This window comes from Panthera pardus, unplaced genomic scaffold (assembly GCF_024362965.1).
Source record: "Panthera pardus isolate Hobbes unplaced genomic scaffold, ASM2436296v1 HiC_scaffold_22, whole genome shotgun sequence".
NCBI lineage: Eukaryota > Metazoa > Chordata > Mammalia > Carnivora > Felidae > Panthera > Panthera pardus.
In genome coordinates, this window is record NW_026526788.1 from 53,848,922 (window position 1) to 53,867,497 (window position 18,576).

Here is an 18,576-nt window from a genome sequence, read left to right on the forward strand (position 1 = left end):
TTTCTTTTGCTTAGTCATGTATGTAAGTCACCTACTCTGTGAAGTAGGTGAAGCCATTAATTTTAAAGCCAAAATATAGTATATGCAAGTGATTAAGTGATTATCAAATTTGTAGTTACAATGTTATCCTAAAACTCTGAAGTAGAAACCAATTTGTTATAAAAGTATACCTGCACTTACCATATGACCCAAGAATTCCATTACTAGGTATTTACCCAAGAGAAATGAAAGCAGATACCCATACAAAGACTTGAAGTGAATATTTATAGTAGCTTTATCCATAGGCCCTCAACTGGAAATAATCTAAATGCTTATCCACATGGATAAATAGAACACTACTGACCAGTTAAAAGGAATACATTACTAGTATGCAGAATAACATGGATGAGTTTCAAAAGTATGCTCAGTAAAAGAAGCCAGAACAAAAGAATCTATATGAAATTATTTAAAAGGCAACCAGCTAGGGGCGCCTGGGTGGCGCAGTCGGTTAAGCGTCCGACTTCAGCCAGGTCACGATCTCGCGGTCCGTGAGTTCGAGCCCCGCGTCAGGCTCTGGGCTGATGGCTCGGAGCCTGGAGCCTGTTTCCGATTCTGTGTCTCCCTCTCTCTCTGCCCCTCCCCCGTTCATGCTCTGTCTCTCTCTGTCCCAAAAATAAATAAAAAATGTTGAAAAAAAAATTAAAAAAATAAAAAATAAAAAAATAAAAGGCAACCAGCTAATGTACAGAGATAGGAATAGAGATATGATTGCCTAAGGTGGGTAAGTGTTGAGTGCAAAGGGGACATAAGGAAACTTTGTAGAATGATGGGACTGTTTTGTATCTTGATTGATATGTTGGTTGCACAGGTATATATACATTTGGGTTGTTTTTTTTTTTTTTAAGTTTTTATTTATTTTGAGAGAGAGAGAGAGAGAACATGAGCAGGGGAGCAGCACAGAGAGAGAGGGAGAGAGAGAATCCCAAGCAGGCTCTGTACTGTCAGCACAGAGCCTGATGCAGGGCTCAAACCCATGAACCGTGAGATCATGACCTGAGCTGAAACCAAGAGTAGGATGCTTGTTGACTGAGCCACCCAGGTGCTCCTATATACATTTGTTAAAACTCGCCAAACTGTGTTCTTGAAAATATATTCAGTCATTTTATTGTATGAAAATTATACCTCAAAAAATTGACTAAAAAAAACCCTGGTAAGTGAGCTTAATCACTTAACTTAGAAATATTGTCTGAAATCTGACATATTTAAATAATTATAAACATGTATACATAGAACATAAAAAAACATTTATATAACAAATATTAGCAATTTGGATTCTGATGCTTTTCTAAAATGCAGAGGTGTTTTCAACCTTTTACTTCTTTAAGGTATGAAATGAAAAGGTTAAGTTAGAAATTCTTTGTATTTGGCTATAAAAAGAAAGAAGTTAATACATTTAAAAGTTAATCTTTTAAAATTGACTTAAAACCTTTTTTTTCCAGAAATCTTCCTGCCAAATCTGTGGAAGAAGCTTTACGTCACCGACAAGAATATGATGAAATGGTGGCTGAGGCTAAAAAACGAGGTATAAATTTAACTCCAATCGGTGTATTTAATTTACTGATGTCAGTAGGAAGCTAACCTGTTGGTTAATTTCAACAGGAAGGTGGATGATGGATTGATCAAATTCATCTTTTTTTTATTTTATTTTATTTTATTTTTTAATTTTTTTTTTAACGTTTATTTTTGAGACAGAGAGAGACAGAGCATGAACGGGGGAGGGTCAGAGAGAGAGGGAGACACAGAATCTGAAACAGGCTCCAGGCTCTGAGCAGTCAGCACAGAGCCCGACACGGGGCTCGAACTCATGGACCGCGAGATCGTGACCTGAGCTGAAGTCGGACGCTTAACCAACTGAACCACCCAGGCGCCCCCAAATTCATCTTTAAGATAATGCTGTTTTCTTATTTTTTTAACTAAATCTGTTCTCAAAAATGTCTTACTTTTCTGCCAGTACTTTAACTGAGGAGAAAGGCAGCAGACTATCTATGAGGGTTCTTGGACAACGATTATTTTAACTTATGAATGGCAACGATATGAATTTATTTCATGAAATTCACTTCTTTTATAGTTTTTAAGCTTTTGGTATTTTATAATTTTAATAATTTGTAACACCTTCCTGTATGACTTTGAGAATATGATTTGAAATTAGAATTTGCTTTTGTGACTTAATGTAGTCTTTCTAGAATCCCAGTTGTGTCATTTGGACAGGCACATGAATGTATACTGTGGTGTATAAATTCACACCTTTAGGGGCACGCGGGTGGCTCATTCGGTTGAGCTTCCGACTTAAGCTCCGGGCATGATCTCACAGTTTGTGGGTTGGAGTCCTGCCTCAGGCTCTGTGCTGACAGCTCGGAGCTTGGAGCCTGCTTCAGATTCTGTGTCTCCCTCTCTCTCTGCCCTTCCCCGCTCGTGCTCTGTCTCTGTCTCTCAAAAATAAATAAAAATGTTTAAAAAAATTAAAATAAATTCACACCTTTATTTATTCATTCTCTCCTCCAGCCAAAAAGTAGAACATAAGGATAATTTAACAGTATTTATTTGCTAAGCACTGTTAGTTCAGGGTACATTTTTAGAAAAGATATTATACAGCCATAAGTATTTTTAGATATGTGCCTTTTAGCAGCTGATTTTTTTCTTTGACCTTAAGTTAATGGAATACTATAATATACTGTAATAGGATACAGTTCTATTTAATGGCACTATTTTGGAAATGAGGTTAATTTTTTAATGTTATAAGAAACCTATAAGGCAGTTATATCTTTGTAAAAGCCCTAATCATTTATACATTGGATAAATTTATTTTATTTGAAATATTCCCAACATACCCAACACATTTTAATTGACTCTGAACTTTGACCTCACTAGTTGATTAATATTTAAGAGAGTTATTGATAAATACACAATCCTACAATGTGATATGATAGAAATAACATTAAATTGGGAAATCAGAGGGTAACAGCTTTAATCCTATTTGATACTACTTGGATATGATGGTAAATAAACCTAATGTTAGTTTCCTCAAATCTGTGAAGTGCGGGATTCAGGTTGACTGGATTTAGGCTTTCAAGTGTTCTGTCCACACTTTTGTTTTAAAAGCAGTGAAACTCTCTCCAAAGAAAAGTTATATAGAATATGAATGCATATGACAAGGTAAAGAAAGTAGAGCTGGTTACTTGGCCTCCCACTTGCCCCTTAAGATGATTTCTGAGGCATTTTGTGAAACACAATTAGTAAACATTTTGGCTAGCTGATCTCTGAAGTTCCAACTGGTTCTAAAATTATATATAACTATAAACAAATAAATATACAAAACATCATATATAATTATATATTATATTAATATGCTCATATATTAATATAGTATATATAATATGCTAAAACATACATTATATATTAATATGACATGTTATATATAATTTTATAAAATTATAATTGTAACATAATATATAACATAGTAAAGTATATACATAATTTATAATTTTTTTAAATGTTTTTTTATTTTTGAGAGATAGTGTGTGAGCAGGGGAGGGGCAGAGTGAGAGGGAGACACAGAATCCCAAGCAGGGTCCAGGTTCTAAGCTGTCAGCACAGAGCCTCATGGGGGGCCTGAACCTACAAACTGCGAGATCATGACCTGAGCCAAAGTCGGATGCTCAACTGAGTCACCCAGGTTCCCCTACATAATTATCTTATATATTTTGTGTACCACTTCTTTTTTTGAGGCATCTCTTGTTTCAGAATTGTGATTTCTGATTTTTGTTATGTATATTATAACAATATATATAATTACAACAAATACAAATAATTGTGTGTTATATATATAATTATGTATATATTGATCACTTCTTTTTTTCAGGCATCTCTTGTTTCAGAATTATGACTTCTGACTTTCAGAGGGGTGTTGTATATGTGTATATATTAGGGTTTTTTAATTTCAATCTAATTAGTAAAGCAAGACATCATGCTAGACAGGGTTAAGTGTAATAATGTCACTGGCAGAATTATTTTTTAATGTCATGTGCTTTTATCTAAGGAAATTCATAAATCCCTTCCTTATATGAAAAAAAGGGTATTGGTTAATTGCTCACAGTTGTTTAGGTTTTACATAGTTAATTCATGACAAATTTTGGTTTGTTTATTAAGTATAAATAGAATATGTGACATAGTAATCTATTTTTCTGGCCCTTTGTTCTGTTTACCTAAAAAAAAATTTTTTTTGCATTTATTTATTTTTGAGAGACAGAGACAGAGCACAAGTAGGGGAGGGGACAGAGAGAAGGAGACACAGAATTTGAGGCAGGCTCCAGGCTCCAGGCTCCCAGCACAGAGCCCAACGCGGGCTCAAACTCACAAACAGTGAGATCATGACCTGAGCCGAAGTCGGATGCCCAACCGACTGAGCCACCCAGGCACCCTGAGTTCCATTTACTTTTTTAGAAGAGGAGATGTAGGGGCACCTGGGTGGCTCAGTCAGAAGAGCATGTGACTTGATCTTGGGGTTGTGAGTTTGAGGCCCACATTGGGTACAGAGATTACTAAAAATGAAAACAATAAGCTAAAAAAGAAACAAACTTAGAATAGGAGGTGTTACTTTAAAATTACATTAATCAAGTTTATTTTCTATTTTTCCCCTGCTTCGTTTATTCCCTCTTTCCCCTTCTTCCTTCCCTCCTTTCTTTCCTTCTTGTTATCAGAATATTCTTTATGAGAAAGCTTATATTTTAGACTTAGGTAGAAGGAAAAGGGCATCATGATCTAGCTTTTTTGTATTGAAATAATTTTTACTTGTTTAAAACAGAAATTAAAGAAGCCTATAAAAGGAAAAAAATAATGAAAGAACGATTTAAACAGGAAGAAAATATCGCAAGTGCAATGGTAATTTGGATCAATGAAATACTGCCCAATTGGGAAGTAATGTAAGTAAGCAGACTTTTCCTCAATTCAAGTCTGTCTCCAAAGATCTCATGTTTCTAGTTCTCTATTTTTAGTATTTCCAACATGTGTCTTATGCTTTGGCTAAATTATACCTATGTATAAATTTTATACATCCCTCAATCTCTTAATACCTACTTCCCTTACTGACCACCCTTTCTATGCCTGTCAGAATCTTACCTTTCCTTTGAGGATATTCATCTGAAATGCTAGTTGATCCATGAAAATTTAATTTCCTCAGTTACCATATTTTCTTAATTCTAACATATCTGCTGCAAGGTGCATTATTGATGTAATAGCAGGTTTTGCAAAGAAAATACTAAATCTGTAATTCATTGTAAGATGCATTTGTTAAATGTTAAATATTAAAGTGATTTTTAATATACCTCTCTCATAATCATAAATACGCTATATATGATCTTTCCTTTTTCTAATGTCCCATTATACTTTGAGGCTAATATACTTCTTGCTTTACTTTGCCTTTTATTTTCCGATAATATTTTTGTATATGCCTTATATTCCCTCTAGACTGGAGGGTAGGAGATGTGTTCTGCAGTGTAGGATACGCATTGGGAATTTGTTGAATGTTGATACATTGTGACAGGTATCAAATTAGGCTCTTTACATAAGTAATCACATTTGATTCTTACAACCTTTACTCCCATTTATCTTATAGAGAAGCTCAAGGTTAGGTTAAGTGATTTGCCCAAGGTTATACAATTAATGAATAGTTAAACCAGATTTGAACTCCCGTCCATCTGACTCTAAAGCCCACTCTCTTTCAGCAGACACACTGCCTCTCAAAGACAAGGGCCTTACCCATAATAAATACCTTGTGATTTTTTTTTTTGGTACTGAGTTGACAGAAGATTTTTATGTTCCTTTATCCTGTTTTTCATGACTGTCCACCTATTTCTGATTCTCTCATTGTACCCTATAAGTGGCAGCTGTAGAAGGCAGCTCCCTTTAAATTACTATTGTCCTTCTGTAGGGTACCATATATTTTTTAGACTTCTGTTGCCTACAAGCATGAACCTCACGGAAAGAATGCATCACATGCTTAACTATGTTCTTAAAAATCATTCAGTCACTTGGCCATAGACTAGCTAAACCATCATGCAACTAGTGTTTTTGGTATAAAAAGTAACTGTGTCCTTTTTTCTCCCCCTTTAATTCTAGGCGTAGTACAAGAAGAGTTCGAGAATTGTGGTGGCAGGGATTGCCCCCTAGTGTTCGTGGGAAAGTTTGGAGTCTAGCTGTAGGAAATGAACTAAATATCACTCCTGGTTTGTATTCTATATTCAGTTACTCCCACACATGAAAACAGCCATCTCCAGAATTATAAAACAGATTAGTAGATTGGCCATTTAAAAAGGCATTACCATATATAATGTCATTTTAGAGCATGTTTCATTCCCACTCTCTCCAAAACCTGGTATGATTTAATGAGTAAGTTATTATATAAATAAGGTTTGTGGGTTTTCCTTTAGTTTACAACCATCAGTAATATTTTTGACATCCAGATATTTTCACTGCAGGTAACTTCTAGGATTCTAGGTAGTGGTGGATATAGAAGTATATACAAAGAAAAATAGTGTAATTGTGGAAAGGTTTCCCTTTGTTAAAAAATATATATATATATTGATAGAAGCCTAGAAATTTCTTTTCCTGCATCTCTACCCAAACCAGTCCTTTTGGATTTTTTTATTTGAAAATTTCCAAATTTAAAAAACAAAATAAGACTCGCAAGGAACTGTTTTATTTTCTTATGTTTCTTAAAACCTTAAAGGATAGAAGTAAAAGGTAAAGTGGTTTCGATGCAGCAAAAAATATAAAATTAGGATAATATCAAATAGAGGAAAATGTTAAATAGTTAATAATAAAAGGTACTAAATAGGTCTGAGTGATAACGTGGACAGTGGCACCATAGAAAGACTTGGGGGCTCTGGTATAATAACGGAAATAATATATTGTTACTGTTACTTTAAAATTTTTATATATCAATTTTTTTTAAGTCAAGCAATAGTAAGGTACAAACTGTATGCTTCTTCCCTCTCTTCTACCCAAACTCCTGCTTTTGATCCTACCAGATCTTTTTTCTGTGCTCGTAAAAAAAGTGTGCCTCAACATACAATTTTTTTAAATTTTTTTTTACATTTATTTATTTTTTGAAAGACATAGACAGAGCACAAGTTGGGGAGGGGCAGAGAGAGGAGTCACATAATCCGAAGCAGGCTCCAGGCTCCAAGCTGTCAGCACAGAGCCCAACGCGGGACTCGAACTCACAAACCATGAGATCATGACCTGAGCCGAAGTCAGACGCTTAACCGACTGAGCCACCCAGGCGCCCCGAAATATGATAATTTTTAAAGCTTCTCTTTTTCTTTTCTTTTTATTCCCACAAAAAGGAATTTATGCCATCAGCTTATTCTGTGGCTTATTTTTTTCACACTTTAATCTGTCTTGAGCACTATATATAAGTGTACCTTATACATACTGTAGCTGCACTGTAGTCCACAGTTTGGTTGTACTGTGACTTACTTAATCATTTTCTTAGTGATAGCCAAATCAATGACATGTATGTTAAAAGAGCAATCAAGGTACTGTTTCTTACCTCTCAAAAGTGATTAAAATGAATGAGAATTACCGACATAGGGGATGACTGATAATACTATAGAAACATTTATTAAAAGCCTCAAAAAATAACCTTTGACCTATTTATTCTAGTTCTAAACAATAAGAACATTATCAGGATTGAGTGCAAAAGCTTTTCTACAATGATGCCCATTGTAGCAAATCAGTGTTGTATATATAACTGGACAGATTAATAACAAAAATCTAAATATTTATCTTTAGTCTTCATAGTGATGCCAACTTTGAGTGGCATGATTGTGAATGATTTTTAGCATTGGTTTTCACAAATATCCCATAATGAAGATGTTATTTTAACCAGACCTTTTTTTTTTTTAATTTAAAAATAGAATTTAAAGAAAGAATTAAGTGGGGTACCTGCTGGCTTAGGCAGTAGAGCATGCAACTCTTGATCTTGGGGTCATGAGTTCAAGCCCCACGTTGGGGATAGAGTTTACATTAACAATCAATCAATAAATATTTTTTTAATTTAGCTTAGAAAAGGTTAGAGTCTACCTGACCTAACTGTTCCCCCCAAATAAAACAAAGGTTTGTTTTGCTCTCTGTGCTTGAAACAGATTAAAAGGAAATAATTTTACATTATTGTCAGAACTTTCAGTTAGATAATTAAAATCCTTGATATTAAGGATTGTTGGACATATTATAATTGTTTAAAGTCTTAAGACTCGGTTTTGTATACAGTTGAGGTGATAAAGTATTGGTGGCTATTTGAAATTTGGTTTTCAGTTTTGTTGAGAACTTTGGCTTTAGAATGTTAAGTATCTGATAGCTTCTACATTAAAATATTGGCTAGGTGGTATTAAACTTTTGTGATACTGTAATCAAAAAGTTCTTTTTTAAGCTCAAAATATAGTTAATAACATAACTAGGCTATTTACTTTCACAGTAATTTTAGATTTTCTCTACTAAATAATTATATATTCAGGAATAGAATAGGTAATCATTCTTTTTCTTTAGTGGTAGGAAGGAAGCTAAATTTCAGTTGAAGTAAATTTACTTTTGATAACTTTGTTTACTTTTAATGGCTCTAATAGTTTGAGTTTTTACCTGTTGCATTTGTTTTGATCATGAAATTTATAACCCCTGGAGAATAGTAAGTAAGAATAAAGGCTCTAAAGTCAGTCAGATGTGGTTCAAATCTTGGTTCCACTATATATTAGGTTTGTGACCTTGGGCAAATTATTTAACATCTAAGAGAATTAGTTTTCTTCATCTGTAAATGGAGGTAAGATTATTAACTATCTCAAAGGATTGTTCTAACAATTATTTGTGATAATGAAAAATATGAATATAAAATTACAGTGAAAGTGAATTTGCTGAGAGTATATGCAGACAGTATTATCATTGCCAGAAAATGAGAAAATTAAACATACACTGATCTCAAAGTATTCTCTATTCAAGTCCAATATACAACTGTAAGTCTGCTTCAGGTTCTACATTTGTAGATTCAGAGTAACATAAATAAGACCTGTGGAGTCAGGCATGGAATTGAACTGACATACAGGTCGTCTTCTTATAGATAAGCACTCTAAGTCTTCCCTGTAGAGATGTCCTTTGATGTTTTGAAATGCATTACCACATTTTTCTTATTGGATCAGTTTTGTGGCTTCCTAAGGTGATGATTTATTTGGTGAGCCTTTTTTCTTCCAAGGTAGTTTTTAAAGTTTAAGTAGAATAGTGAAACTGGACCTGGCTTGGAATCAGCTTGAAACCAGAAATTGTGGACTTCAGTTTGGTACCTGATAACTGCAAAAAAAATTGTATATATAATTAAAAAATTATGTCTACCTCTTTAACCAAATTATTGATGGACTCAAATTTAGACTTTTAGAAATTTAGACTTTTTAAATTTTAAAAACTTTTTAAGTTTTATTATATTTTAGGTTTATTTAATTATTTTCGAGGTGGGGAGAGAGAGAAAGGGTGCATGAGGGGCAGAGACAAAGGGAGAGAAGGAGAATCCCAAGTAGGCTCTGCACCGTAAATGGAGAGCCTGGTGTGGGGCTCGAACTCAAGAACTGTGAAATCATGTCCTGAACTGAAGTCGAGTCAGACGCTCAACTGATTGAGTCACCCAGGCACCTGACTTTTTTTTTTTTTGGCACTTGACTTTTTTTTTTTTTTTAATTTTTTTCTAAGCCATTAGTAGTAATGAAAAATAAACAGAAGGGAGAAGAGATCAAAATAGTAAGAGTCTATTTGAAATGTATGTAGTCAGGTTTTTTTTTTTTTTTAATTTTTAATGTTTATTTATTTTTTGAGAGAGACAGAGACAGAGCAGGAGCAGGGGAGGGGCACAGAGAGGGGGAGACAGAATCCGAAACAGGCTCCAGGCTCTGAGCTGTCAGCACAGAGCCTGACGTGGGGCTCGAACTCACAAACCGTGAGATCATGACCTGAGCCGAAGTCGGACGCCCAACCGACTGAGCCACCCAGGCACCCCATATGTAGTCAGTTTTTTATAATGATCTGATTCTTGGCAATGTAAGAATACTTTTTATGGTATATACATTGGAATACTATGCAGTTGTTTAAAAAAAAAAAACTAAAGCAGATTTTATTCTACTAATGAAGAACAGCTTCGGATGTAATAAAGCAAGATGCAGATCAGTGCTATAATATGTTGCCACACTTTTTTTTTAACAGGAAGATATATCTGTATATACATAATACATTCATATTTTCATCTTTAGAGTTCTGGTAAGCACAGTCACATCTGAGGGAAGGAAATATATTTTTCATTCTATACTGTTTTATACTACTTGAATTTTTAAAAAATTCTTAATTGAAGGGTGCCTCAGTTGGTTGAGTGTCCGACTTAGCTCTGGTCATGATCTCACAGTTCATGAGTTCGAGCCCCATGTTGGGCTCTGTGCTGACGGCTCAGAGCCTGGAGCCTGCTTCAGATTCTGTGTCTCCCTTTCTCTCTGCCCCTCCCCTGCTCACGCTCTGTCTCTCCTTCAAAAATAAACATTAAAGAAAATTTTTTTTAATTGTTCATTGTATTGCCTTTAAACAAACTTTTTATTTAAAAAGATCAATTGGAACAAAAAAGTGTTCTTGGTATTTTGGGCAATATATAAATGTTGGTGTTTGGTAAGAAATATTTTTTGCTATTCATTTGGCATTGAAATTTTCTGTTTTTGTGTAATTTAGAATATCAGCACAGAAAGTAAAGATAATTAAAATCTGAGAATTGAGAAAAAAAACTTGTTTCTTCTGTTCTTGAAGTTGGATAAGGTCCTGTGTATGGAAGCATAGAGTGGCAGTCTCAAAAAGTGATTGGTACTTAAAATGAAAAGATACGAGTAAGATTTTTGAATGCAAGCCCTCTGACCAAACTATGTGAAGTTTAGGTAGCTTTAGATAGTAATATCATAATGGAGAACCGGTTTCAAGAGAGAAGGAAAGCAAGAACTAACGTTTATTGACAGTCTACGAGGTGTCAGGAACTTTACAAAAATTATCTTGTTTAATCATCAGTATACCATGAGTAGGCATTCTCTTTCTCCAATTTACAGATGAAGAAAGCCAAGTTCCAGAGTGACAAAGTGACTTTCTTAAAGTCCCAAATACCACAGAGCTGGTATTTGAATCTAGGTCTGACTGACTCCAAAAATCATTTTTCTGCTATTCCATGATGATACTCCTTTAGCAAAAGTATTTCTTCCTGCCTCATACTTAAATTCTCTGTTGTAGCTGTTTGGATGACGACTGTGCAGTATTGTTATTTTCTCTCTTTCCAGTTGTAGTAATAAATAGTTTTGGTAGAATCAGATACATCAGTGTGCCACACTTTTGATGCCTGCTATGTAAGGGAGACCTAAGCTATAATAAGATTTTTCTCTTTATTTTTAAGAATATAAATTAAAATATATGAATGTATTTTCCTACTATTTATTAATTTTTGTTTTGTTTTCCCCCAGAACTTTATGAAATCTTTCTCTCAAGAGCAAAAGAACGATGGAAAAGCTTTAGTGAAACAAGTTCAGAGAATGATACAGAAGGTGTGATTTTTTTTTTTTTTTTTAATACAAATTTCTGGGTGAAAATCCAGTCACTGAAGATACCAGTGTGATTTTTACCATGTGTCAGGAACTGTAGTAATTGCTTTACATACATTATCTTCTTTAATGTTAATAGCCCTTTAAGTAGGTGGTTATCCTGAATGGTATAAAAGGAAACTGAGGCTCAAAGTAGTTAATTTGTAAGCAGTGAATCTGTGATGTAAACCCAGGTTTTTGGACCTTGGAGCTCAGGATTTATTCACAGCAGTAAGACTAATGGGGTGAAGTATTTTTAAGCTAACTCTTAACTTAAAGATAGATGGTCTTCAGGGTCCCTAGGTGACTCAGTGGGTTAGGTGTCCAACTTCAGCTCAGGTCATGCAATCATTGTTCATGGGTTTGAGCCCCACGTCAGGCACTGTGCTGACAGCTTGGAGCCTGGAGCCTGCTTCAGTTTCTCCCTCCCTCCATCTCTCAAAAATAAACATTAAAAAATTAAAAAGATAGATGATCTTCATTTCTCACTTGTGACTTCCTGTCTCCTCACTCACTTTCACTCACTACCTAATTAATACATTATTTATAATTATTGTGCCATAGCCTTCGTTCATTTAACTTACAGACTTCATCTTTCCTTCCACTCTCATCAGTTTTTTTTCTAGTCATTTTGGAGAAAACAGGAGCACTTTTTTCCTGTTAACATTGTATATTAAATATAGGTAAGTTTAGTCAGCCATCTCTTCTCCTTGAATAATAGGGTGCTATTTGTCTGCCAGTCACTTTTCTTTCTATATTTGTTTTACTTCATAGAAAGCAAACACTTTTCTTTTGCCAGTAAAACTCTAAAAATGAGCATGGTTTAGAATAGAGAAATGGTATACATTACAGAGTGGTTTCCTGTGAGTATGTAAACAACTTTGTTAAATTCCTTGAGTACTATTTTAGAGGAATGAAAGAAGGGTGGGGAAAATTGACTAAAGAAGGTTAGAAAACTTGATTTTGAGAAAAGTTCACGTAAGTATTGTTCGAGACCTATTAGCTATGTCAGCTATTTGTGGGAAACTAGAAGTGCAAGAAAGGACAAGATGTTAGCGGCTTTATATTGGCATAGCCTTAGCTGTTTATAATTCTTTTTGAATTTATTTTTATGAAATATTGAAAATATAAGAATTAAAATTATAAGCATTTACTTTTGAGACATTTTGTCATGAGTAAGTGGTGAAAGTTGCACTTTCGTAGAAATTAATTGCATGTAAGTGAAGAATTGTTCCAGTAAGGAACAGTGTTCTGTTTAAATTACTGATTTCTCATCTCCTGTGCGTTTATAATTTACAGTTGCCATTTAACTTTTTTGGCCATTGTTTTTCAAATATTACTTCTGCCACATTGTTTCTCTCCTTTTTGGACTCCAATTATGTGTATGTTAGACCACTTCACAGTGCCCTACAAGTCTCATACACTTAAAAAAAAATTTTTTTTAATGTTCATTTATTTTTGAGAGACTGAGAGAGAGTGTGAGCCGGGGAGGGGCAGAGAGAGAGAGAAAGGGAGACACAAATTTGAAGCAGGCTCCAGGCTGTGAGCTGTCAGCACAGAGCCCAACATGGCGCTTGAACCCACAACTGTGAGATCATGACCTGAGCTGAACTCGGATGCTCAACCGACTGAACCACCCAGGAGCCCCAAGTCTTGTACACTTAAAAAAACATTGTTTTCCTTCTGTGCCTCAGTTTAGATGATTTTTATTCCTATAATCAGTTTCACCAATCCCCTCTTTTCCTATATCCAGTCTATTAGATCTGTCCAATGAGTCTTTAATTTCAGATATTATATTCTGTAATTCTAGAATGTCTACCGGATTCTTTTCGTAGATTCTATTTCTCTGTGGCAATTCTTCATCTTTCCATCCCATACATTTCCCCCCATCTTATTCTCTCTTTTCTTGAACACGTAACAGTCAATATTTTTGTTTATTCATTCCATTACTGGGTCATCTTCATGTCTGCTTTTATTGGCTGCTTTCCCCTTGATTACAAGTCATATTTTTCTGCTTATTTGCATATCTTAAAATTTCTAATTATATGTAAATCACTGAATAAAGAATAATATAGAAACTGAAGTGGATGTTTCCCCTGCAGAGGAAGCATGCTCTTTTCTGTCAGGGAGTTGGGTTATTACTTCAGTTCAGTCAGCAACTGAGCTAGGTTGGGACAAGGTTGAAGCTTTAGATATACTTAGTTCATTGTGGGATTTAAATATCTGGGTAGGAAGAACTGTCTGTTTTTATTAGAGGCTCCTCCCTCCCCTGAGACACTCTCCCTTGTGATTCTATGTATCACATCAGTGTTATTTGGTTATGAAGAGGTCTAAGGGTTTCTCTTTTCCCAAGGTTTCTCTTTTCCCAAGCAGAGTACCTTTGTGTATGGCAAACTCAGTCCTGAGCTCATGCCCAGACTTGGCATATGCCTCTAGGAAGAAAAATGGCTATGTAGGAAAGCCTCTTTTCTTTCTGGAATTTAAATCCTCCCTGTGTCTACAGTTTTCATATGCCTTTTTAAAAAAAACTTGGGATATTTGAAGCTTACTTGTTTTTTTCCCCAGTTGTTATCGTGGGAGTGATAGTCTGTCCTTACCTTGTATAAAAACCGGAAGTAGAAATCCTTCATATAGCTTTCTGATAAGTATGTAAATATTTTCTTCATAAAAGAAACCCTTAAGTTCTAGTAAAAGCTATGTGGCATTTCTTTAAATTTCTTGATTATGAAGCTTTTAACTTTCCTTAAGTAACATCTGTGCTATATGATTATTCTGTGTGTACAAGATTGAACTGGGTATATAGTCAAGTAATCATTTTAATTTTATCTACCTTGCAAATGCAGGTGTATCTGTTGCTGATCGGGAGGCCAGTCTGGAATTAATTAAGTTGGACATATCCCGTACATTTCCATCCCTTTACATCTTCCAGAAGGTGAGTGTTTCTAACCAGTTATAACTAGGTTTTTTTTTGTTTTTTGTTTTTTAAGTAGGCTTCATGCCCAGTGTGGAGCCCAGCATGAGGCTTGAACTCACAACCCTGAAATCAAGACCTGAGCCAAGACCAAGAGTCAGTCACTTAGCCAACTGAGCCACCCAGACAGCCCTGTAACTACTTAAAAAAAATTTTTTAATCCAACAGAACAAATTCTCAAATGCATAGCTATTATTTTTTTAAAGGCAAACTATAAAAGATGGAGACCTTTATATAGAAAGTGTGAAACTAGTGGGAAAATTCTAAAGGAATTTCTGTTATTTTATTCCACTAACTGAATGCATTGCCGTTAGCATAGCCCATGATACCTTTATTCATTAAGGTGCATTTCTTTGTTTTACTTTTCATTCTGTAAGGTATTTGAATTTTAACATTTTGCTTATTAGTCAGTTGTTAACATGTAAAGAACTTTTGCCCAAACCTTAGTTTTCCAGAATTACTATTGAAATGGGAAAAAAATGGCTTATAAAAATCATTTTGTGCAGAGGCTTATGAGTTGCTTGTGAGAAACGTACTTTGTGAGAAATGATTACATTTTGTGTGGACTGTATATTTCACACATGGAATTCCTCTATCTATAGATTGATAAAATGAGATAAAAATTTTTACCTTTAAGATTAAAATTACTGATAAACATAACTTGCTGTAGCTTGATGGGTTTCTTTTGCTGAAATTATATTGTATGAAATGGAACAATCTGTTTTCATCATAATCTTGTACCAAATCTAGCAATCTTTAAAATGATAACTTGTATCTGTCAAGTGAGTTTATTTGGTTTTTTCAGGATTAAATATTTTTTATTCTTTAGAGAAAATATCTTGGCAGAGTGTATTTAGAATGTTTCTGATAATGATACAATATACTAACTAAAACTAGTCATTTAGGAAGTCTTTAAAAAGTTAATTATTTGAGAATTAACTTAGAGACTATTATTTGTACAGTTTGACATTTCATTTTTCTCTCTTAAGGGTGGTCCATATCATGATGTCTTACATAGTATCTTAGGGGCATATACGTGTTACAGACCTGATGTTGGTTATGTAAGTATTTGTTTCAGTCTGGTTTTTGAATATAAACATTTTATCTTCTCAAAGTATCTTACATTGCACTAGTTCCCAAATGTCTGTATTCTCTATGTCTTATTTTTCTTCGGCCTACCAACTTACCTAGAGAGGAATCTTCCCAGGGGTTTATGAGACTGCCCACCAGATTTCTGGAAGAACTGCTGGGATTTCATTATTCAATTTGTAAACTTTTATTTATTGCCACTGCTGTTGGTATGGTGCTTTATCCCCTTCTTCCAGTGCCTGTGCCTCTAGAGATAAACCTCTTCTATTATGCCAGGTTGAGGGAAGGATAGGCATCTGTCCATACAGGATAGAGGAAGGAGACTTGGGCCTTTTATAAACTGGTTGAATCCTAGTTTTAGCCTTACCTCCCAATTTCAGAGGGACCTGATAACTTCAGTTTCTGAGCCTTCCAGATGTGTGGCTGAATTGGCTTGCTGCTTATTCCTCCTCTGCTTCCTCCTCTGCAGTTATTTTAGTTTCAGCATTCATCATTTCAGCATTTAACTAATTTAACATTTAGTTAAAATTTCTAAAATGCTGTTGACATTTTTGTTTACTGTTTATATTATTTTCCATTCTCTTTGTCCTTCTAGGCTAATATTTTTTTTCTTTACCGTCATTTTAGTTGGATTTGGGAGGGAACAAAGAAAAATGTGAGTGTTCAATTTGCCGTGTTTAACTAGAAGTCATAAAACCTCATCTGCTCACCTCTGTCTTAAAATAGGAGAGTTTCAGAGAATAGGATTGTTGTCTGGTACAACTTAACTTACTCTGTTTTGTTACATGTTCATTTGTACGTTTGTTTATTCATTCACTCAACAAATATTTGTGTGCTCATTGCTATATGCCAGGCATTGTTCTAGGCACTTTAGATACCTCAGTGAACAAAATAAAGATTCCCCTTCTGACACTTAGGGTTTAGGAGGAGGAGACAAACAACAAACAAATAAATCATGTTATATTAAAAGGTAATAAGTGCTACAGGAAAAGTAAAAAGTATGGTATATAAAGGGGGAAAGTGCTAGGTTTGAGAATGGGACAGGTTTTGTATTAAAGAAGATTGTCAAGTAGTCCTTATGGAGAAAGTAAATTTGGACGAGGAGTCTAAACTGTCTTGTTTGGGGTGCCTGGGTGACTCAGTTGGTTAAGCATCTGATTCTTGATCCTCAGCTCAGGTCTTGATCTCAGGGTGGTGAGTTCAAGCCCTGCACTGGGCTCCGTGCTGTACATGAAGCCTATTTAAAAGTGAAATGAAATAAAGACTGTCTTGCTCATGTCTTATGTCATAGAATTATAAAAACATTATGTAATGTTCACATCTTTTAAAGATTTTATTTTTAAGTAACCTCTACACACCCAATGTGGGGCCTTGAACTCACAACCCTGAGATCAAGAGTCACATGTCTTCCAACCGAGCCAGCTAGGTGCCCTGGTTATAGCTTACTTCTGAGTAGAATAAAACTCTTGAGTCTTGATTATCACCTGTCTGTAGGTCCTCTGATATAAGCTTTGCATTTTGAAGCAAGGAAGTAGGGAGCTATTAATTTGTCTGGACTGTAACTACTGTGAACTGGGCTTGCATTATGGTGGGGCTCTAAGGTCAGTAGATCATAAAGGTGGAAGTGAGGAGACTACATTTTCCAATATCTCAGGAGGAGTCAGAAACTGTAGACCAGGACTCCGGTATTACTATAAGAACTTTGCAAGGTGTGTATCTTCCCCGCATTTATTTTCATTATAGTTTTCTGTTTGTCTATAGTGATTATCAGCAAAACAAAAACAAGAAAGATCTGTGTGCACGTGTGCAAGGGCAATAAAGAATAGGGAATATAAATAGTTGACTTCCTCCCATGACCCAGCCAAGCTTAAGGGAAGGAAGAAAGATTTCAAGTAACAAAGTGGTTCAGTTACACAGGTATTTCAACTGGTAGTTTTACTTCTTTTTCTTTCTTGTTTTTTTTCTTTGTTTTTTTTTTAAGTAACCTCTATGCCCAATGTGGGGCTTGAACTCACAACCCCAAGATCAAGAGTTGCATGCTGTTTCAACTGAGCCAGCCAGGCACCCCTAAAGTTTTACTTCTTAAGCTGCGTGGTCTATCCATAAGGGTTTTTGTTTGTTAAATTTTTATTTTGAATAACTTCAAACAGAAAAGTTTCACTAGCCCCATCCCAGCGCCACTTCCAGGATCCAGTCAGAGTTGGATGTGGCATTTAGTTGTCCTGTTGCCTTAGTGTCCTTTCATCTGGAACAGTTTTTTAGCCTGTCTGTCTGTCATGACTGTAACACTTTTGAAGAGTCAAGCCTGATTTTTTAATGACCCTTTTTTGATTCTTTTGCAGTAGTTTCCTGATCATTTCCTCATGGTTAGATTTAGGTTATACATTTTTCATAGAAATACTATGTAAATGGTATGCTTATTTTAGTGCATCACATCACAAGTTGATAAATCATACAGAATATTCAAAAATTGGACTTTGAAGATACTGTAGAAATAACTTTATTTTTATTTCCTTTTCATATATACGAAATAGTGATATATGATAAATCTGAGCTTTAAATAGCTCTGTGATACACATCAAATAAAAATTCTAAGAAAGTGTTGTCAATGTTAAAGTGGCATTTTTCTTTTTTGGTGTGATGTAAAATAATGTTTTTTAAACAGCATCTTAGATTCAATTAAATATATTTTTAATTCCTTCTATTGGCTACTCTTCTATTACAGATGGTTAACAATTTTAATATAAAAATATATTTTTATATTAGAAATATAATTGTGGGCGCCTGGGTGGCTCAGTTGGTTGAGCGTCTGACTCTTGGGTTTGGCTCAGGTCATGATCTCGAGGT

General features: G+C 34.8%; 1 protein-coding gene across 3 annotated transcripts in view; it reads left to right on the forward strand.

Annotated features, from left to right (window-relative positions):
- TBC1D12 (TBC1 domain family member 12) overlaps window positions 1-18,576 on the forward strand; it is a 107,853-nt gene that overhangs the window by 71,957 nt on the left and 17,320 nt on the right. For all 3 annotated transcript variants that reach the window (XR_008424889.1, XM_053909747.1, XM_019445135.2), the window contains exons 4-9: window positions 1,479-1,561; window positions 4,841-4,958; window positions 6,154-6,260; window positions 11,553-11,633; window positions 14,513-14,601; window positions 15,630-15,701. Coding sequence is in view for 2 of the 3 variants with exons in the window: in XM_053909747.1 (XP_053765722.1) it covers window positions 1,479-1,561; window positions 4,841-4,958; window positions 6,154-6,260; window positions 11,553-11,633; window positions 14,513-14,601; window positions 15,630-15,701 (550 nt within the window). In the remaining variant the exon portion in view is untranslated. The remainder of the gene's footprint in view (window positions 1-1,478; window positions 1,562-4,840; window positions 4,959-6,153; window positions 6,261-11,552; window positions 11,634-14,512; window positions 14,602-15,629; window positions 15,702-18,576) is intronic.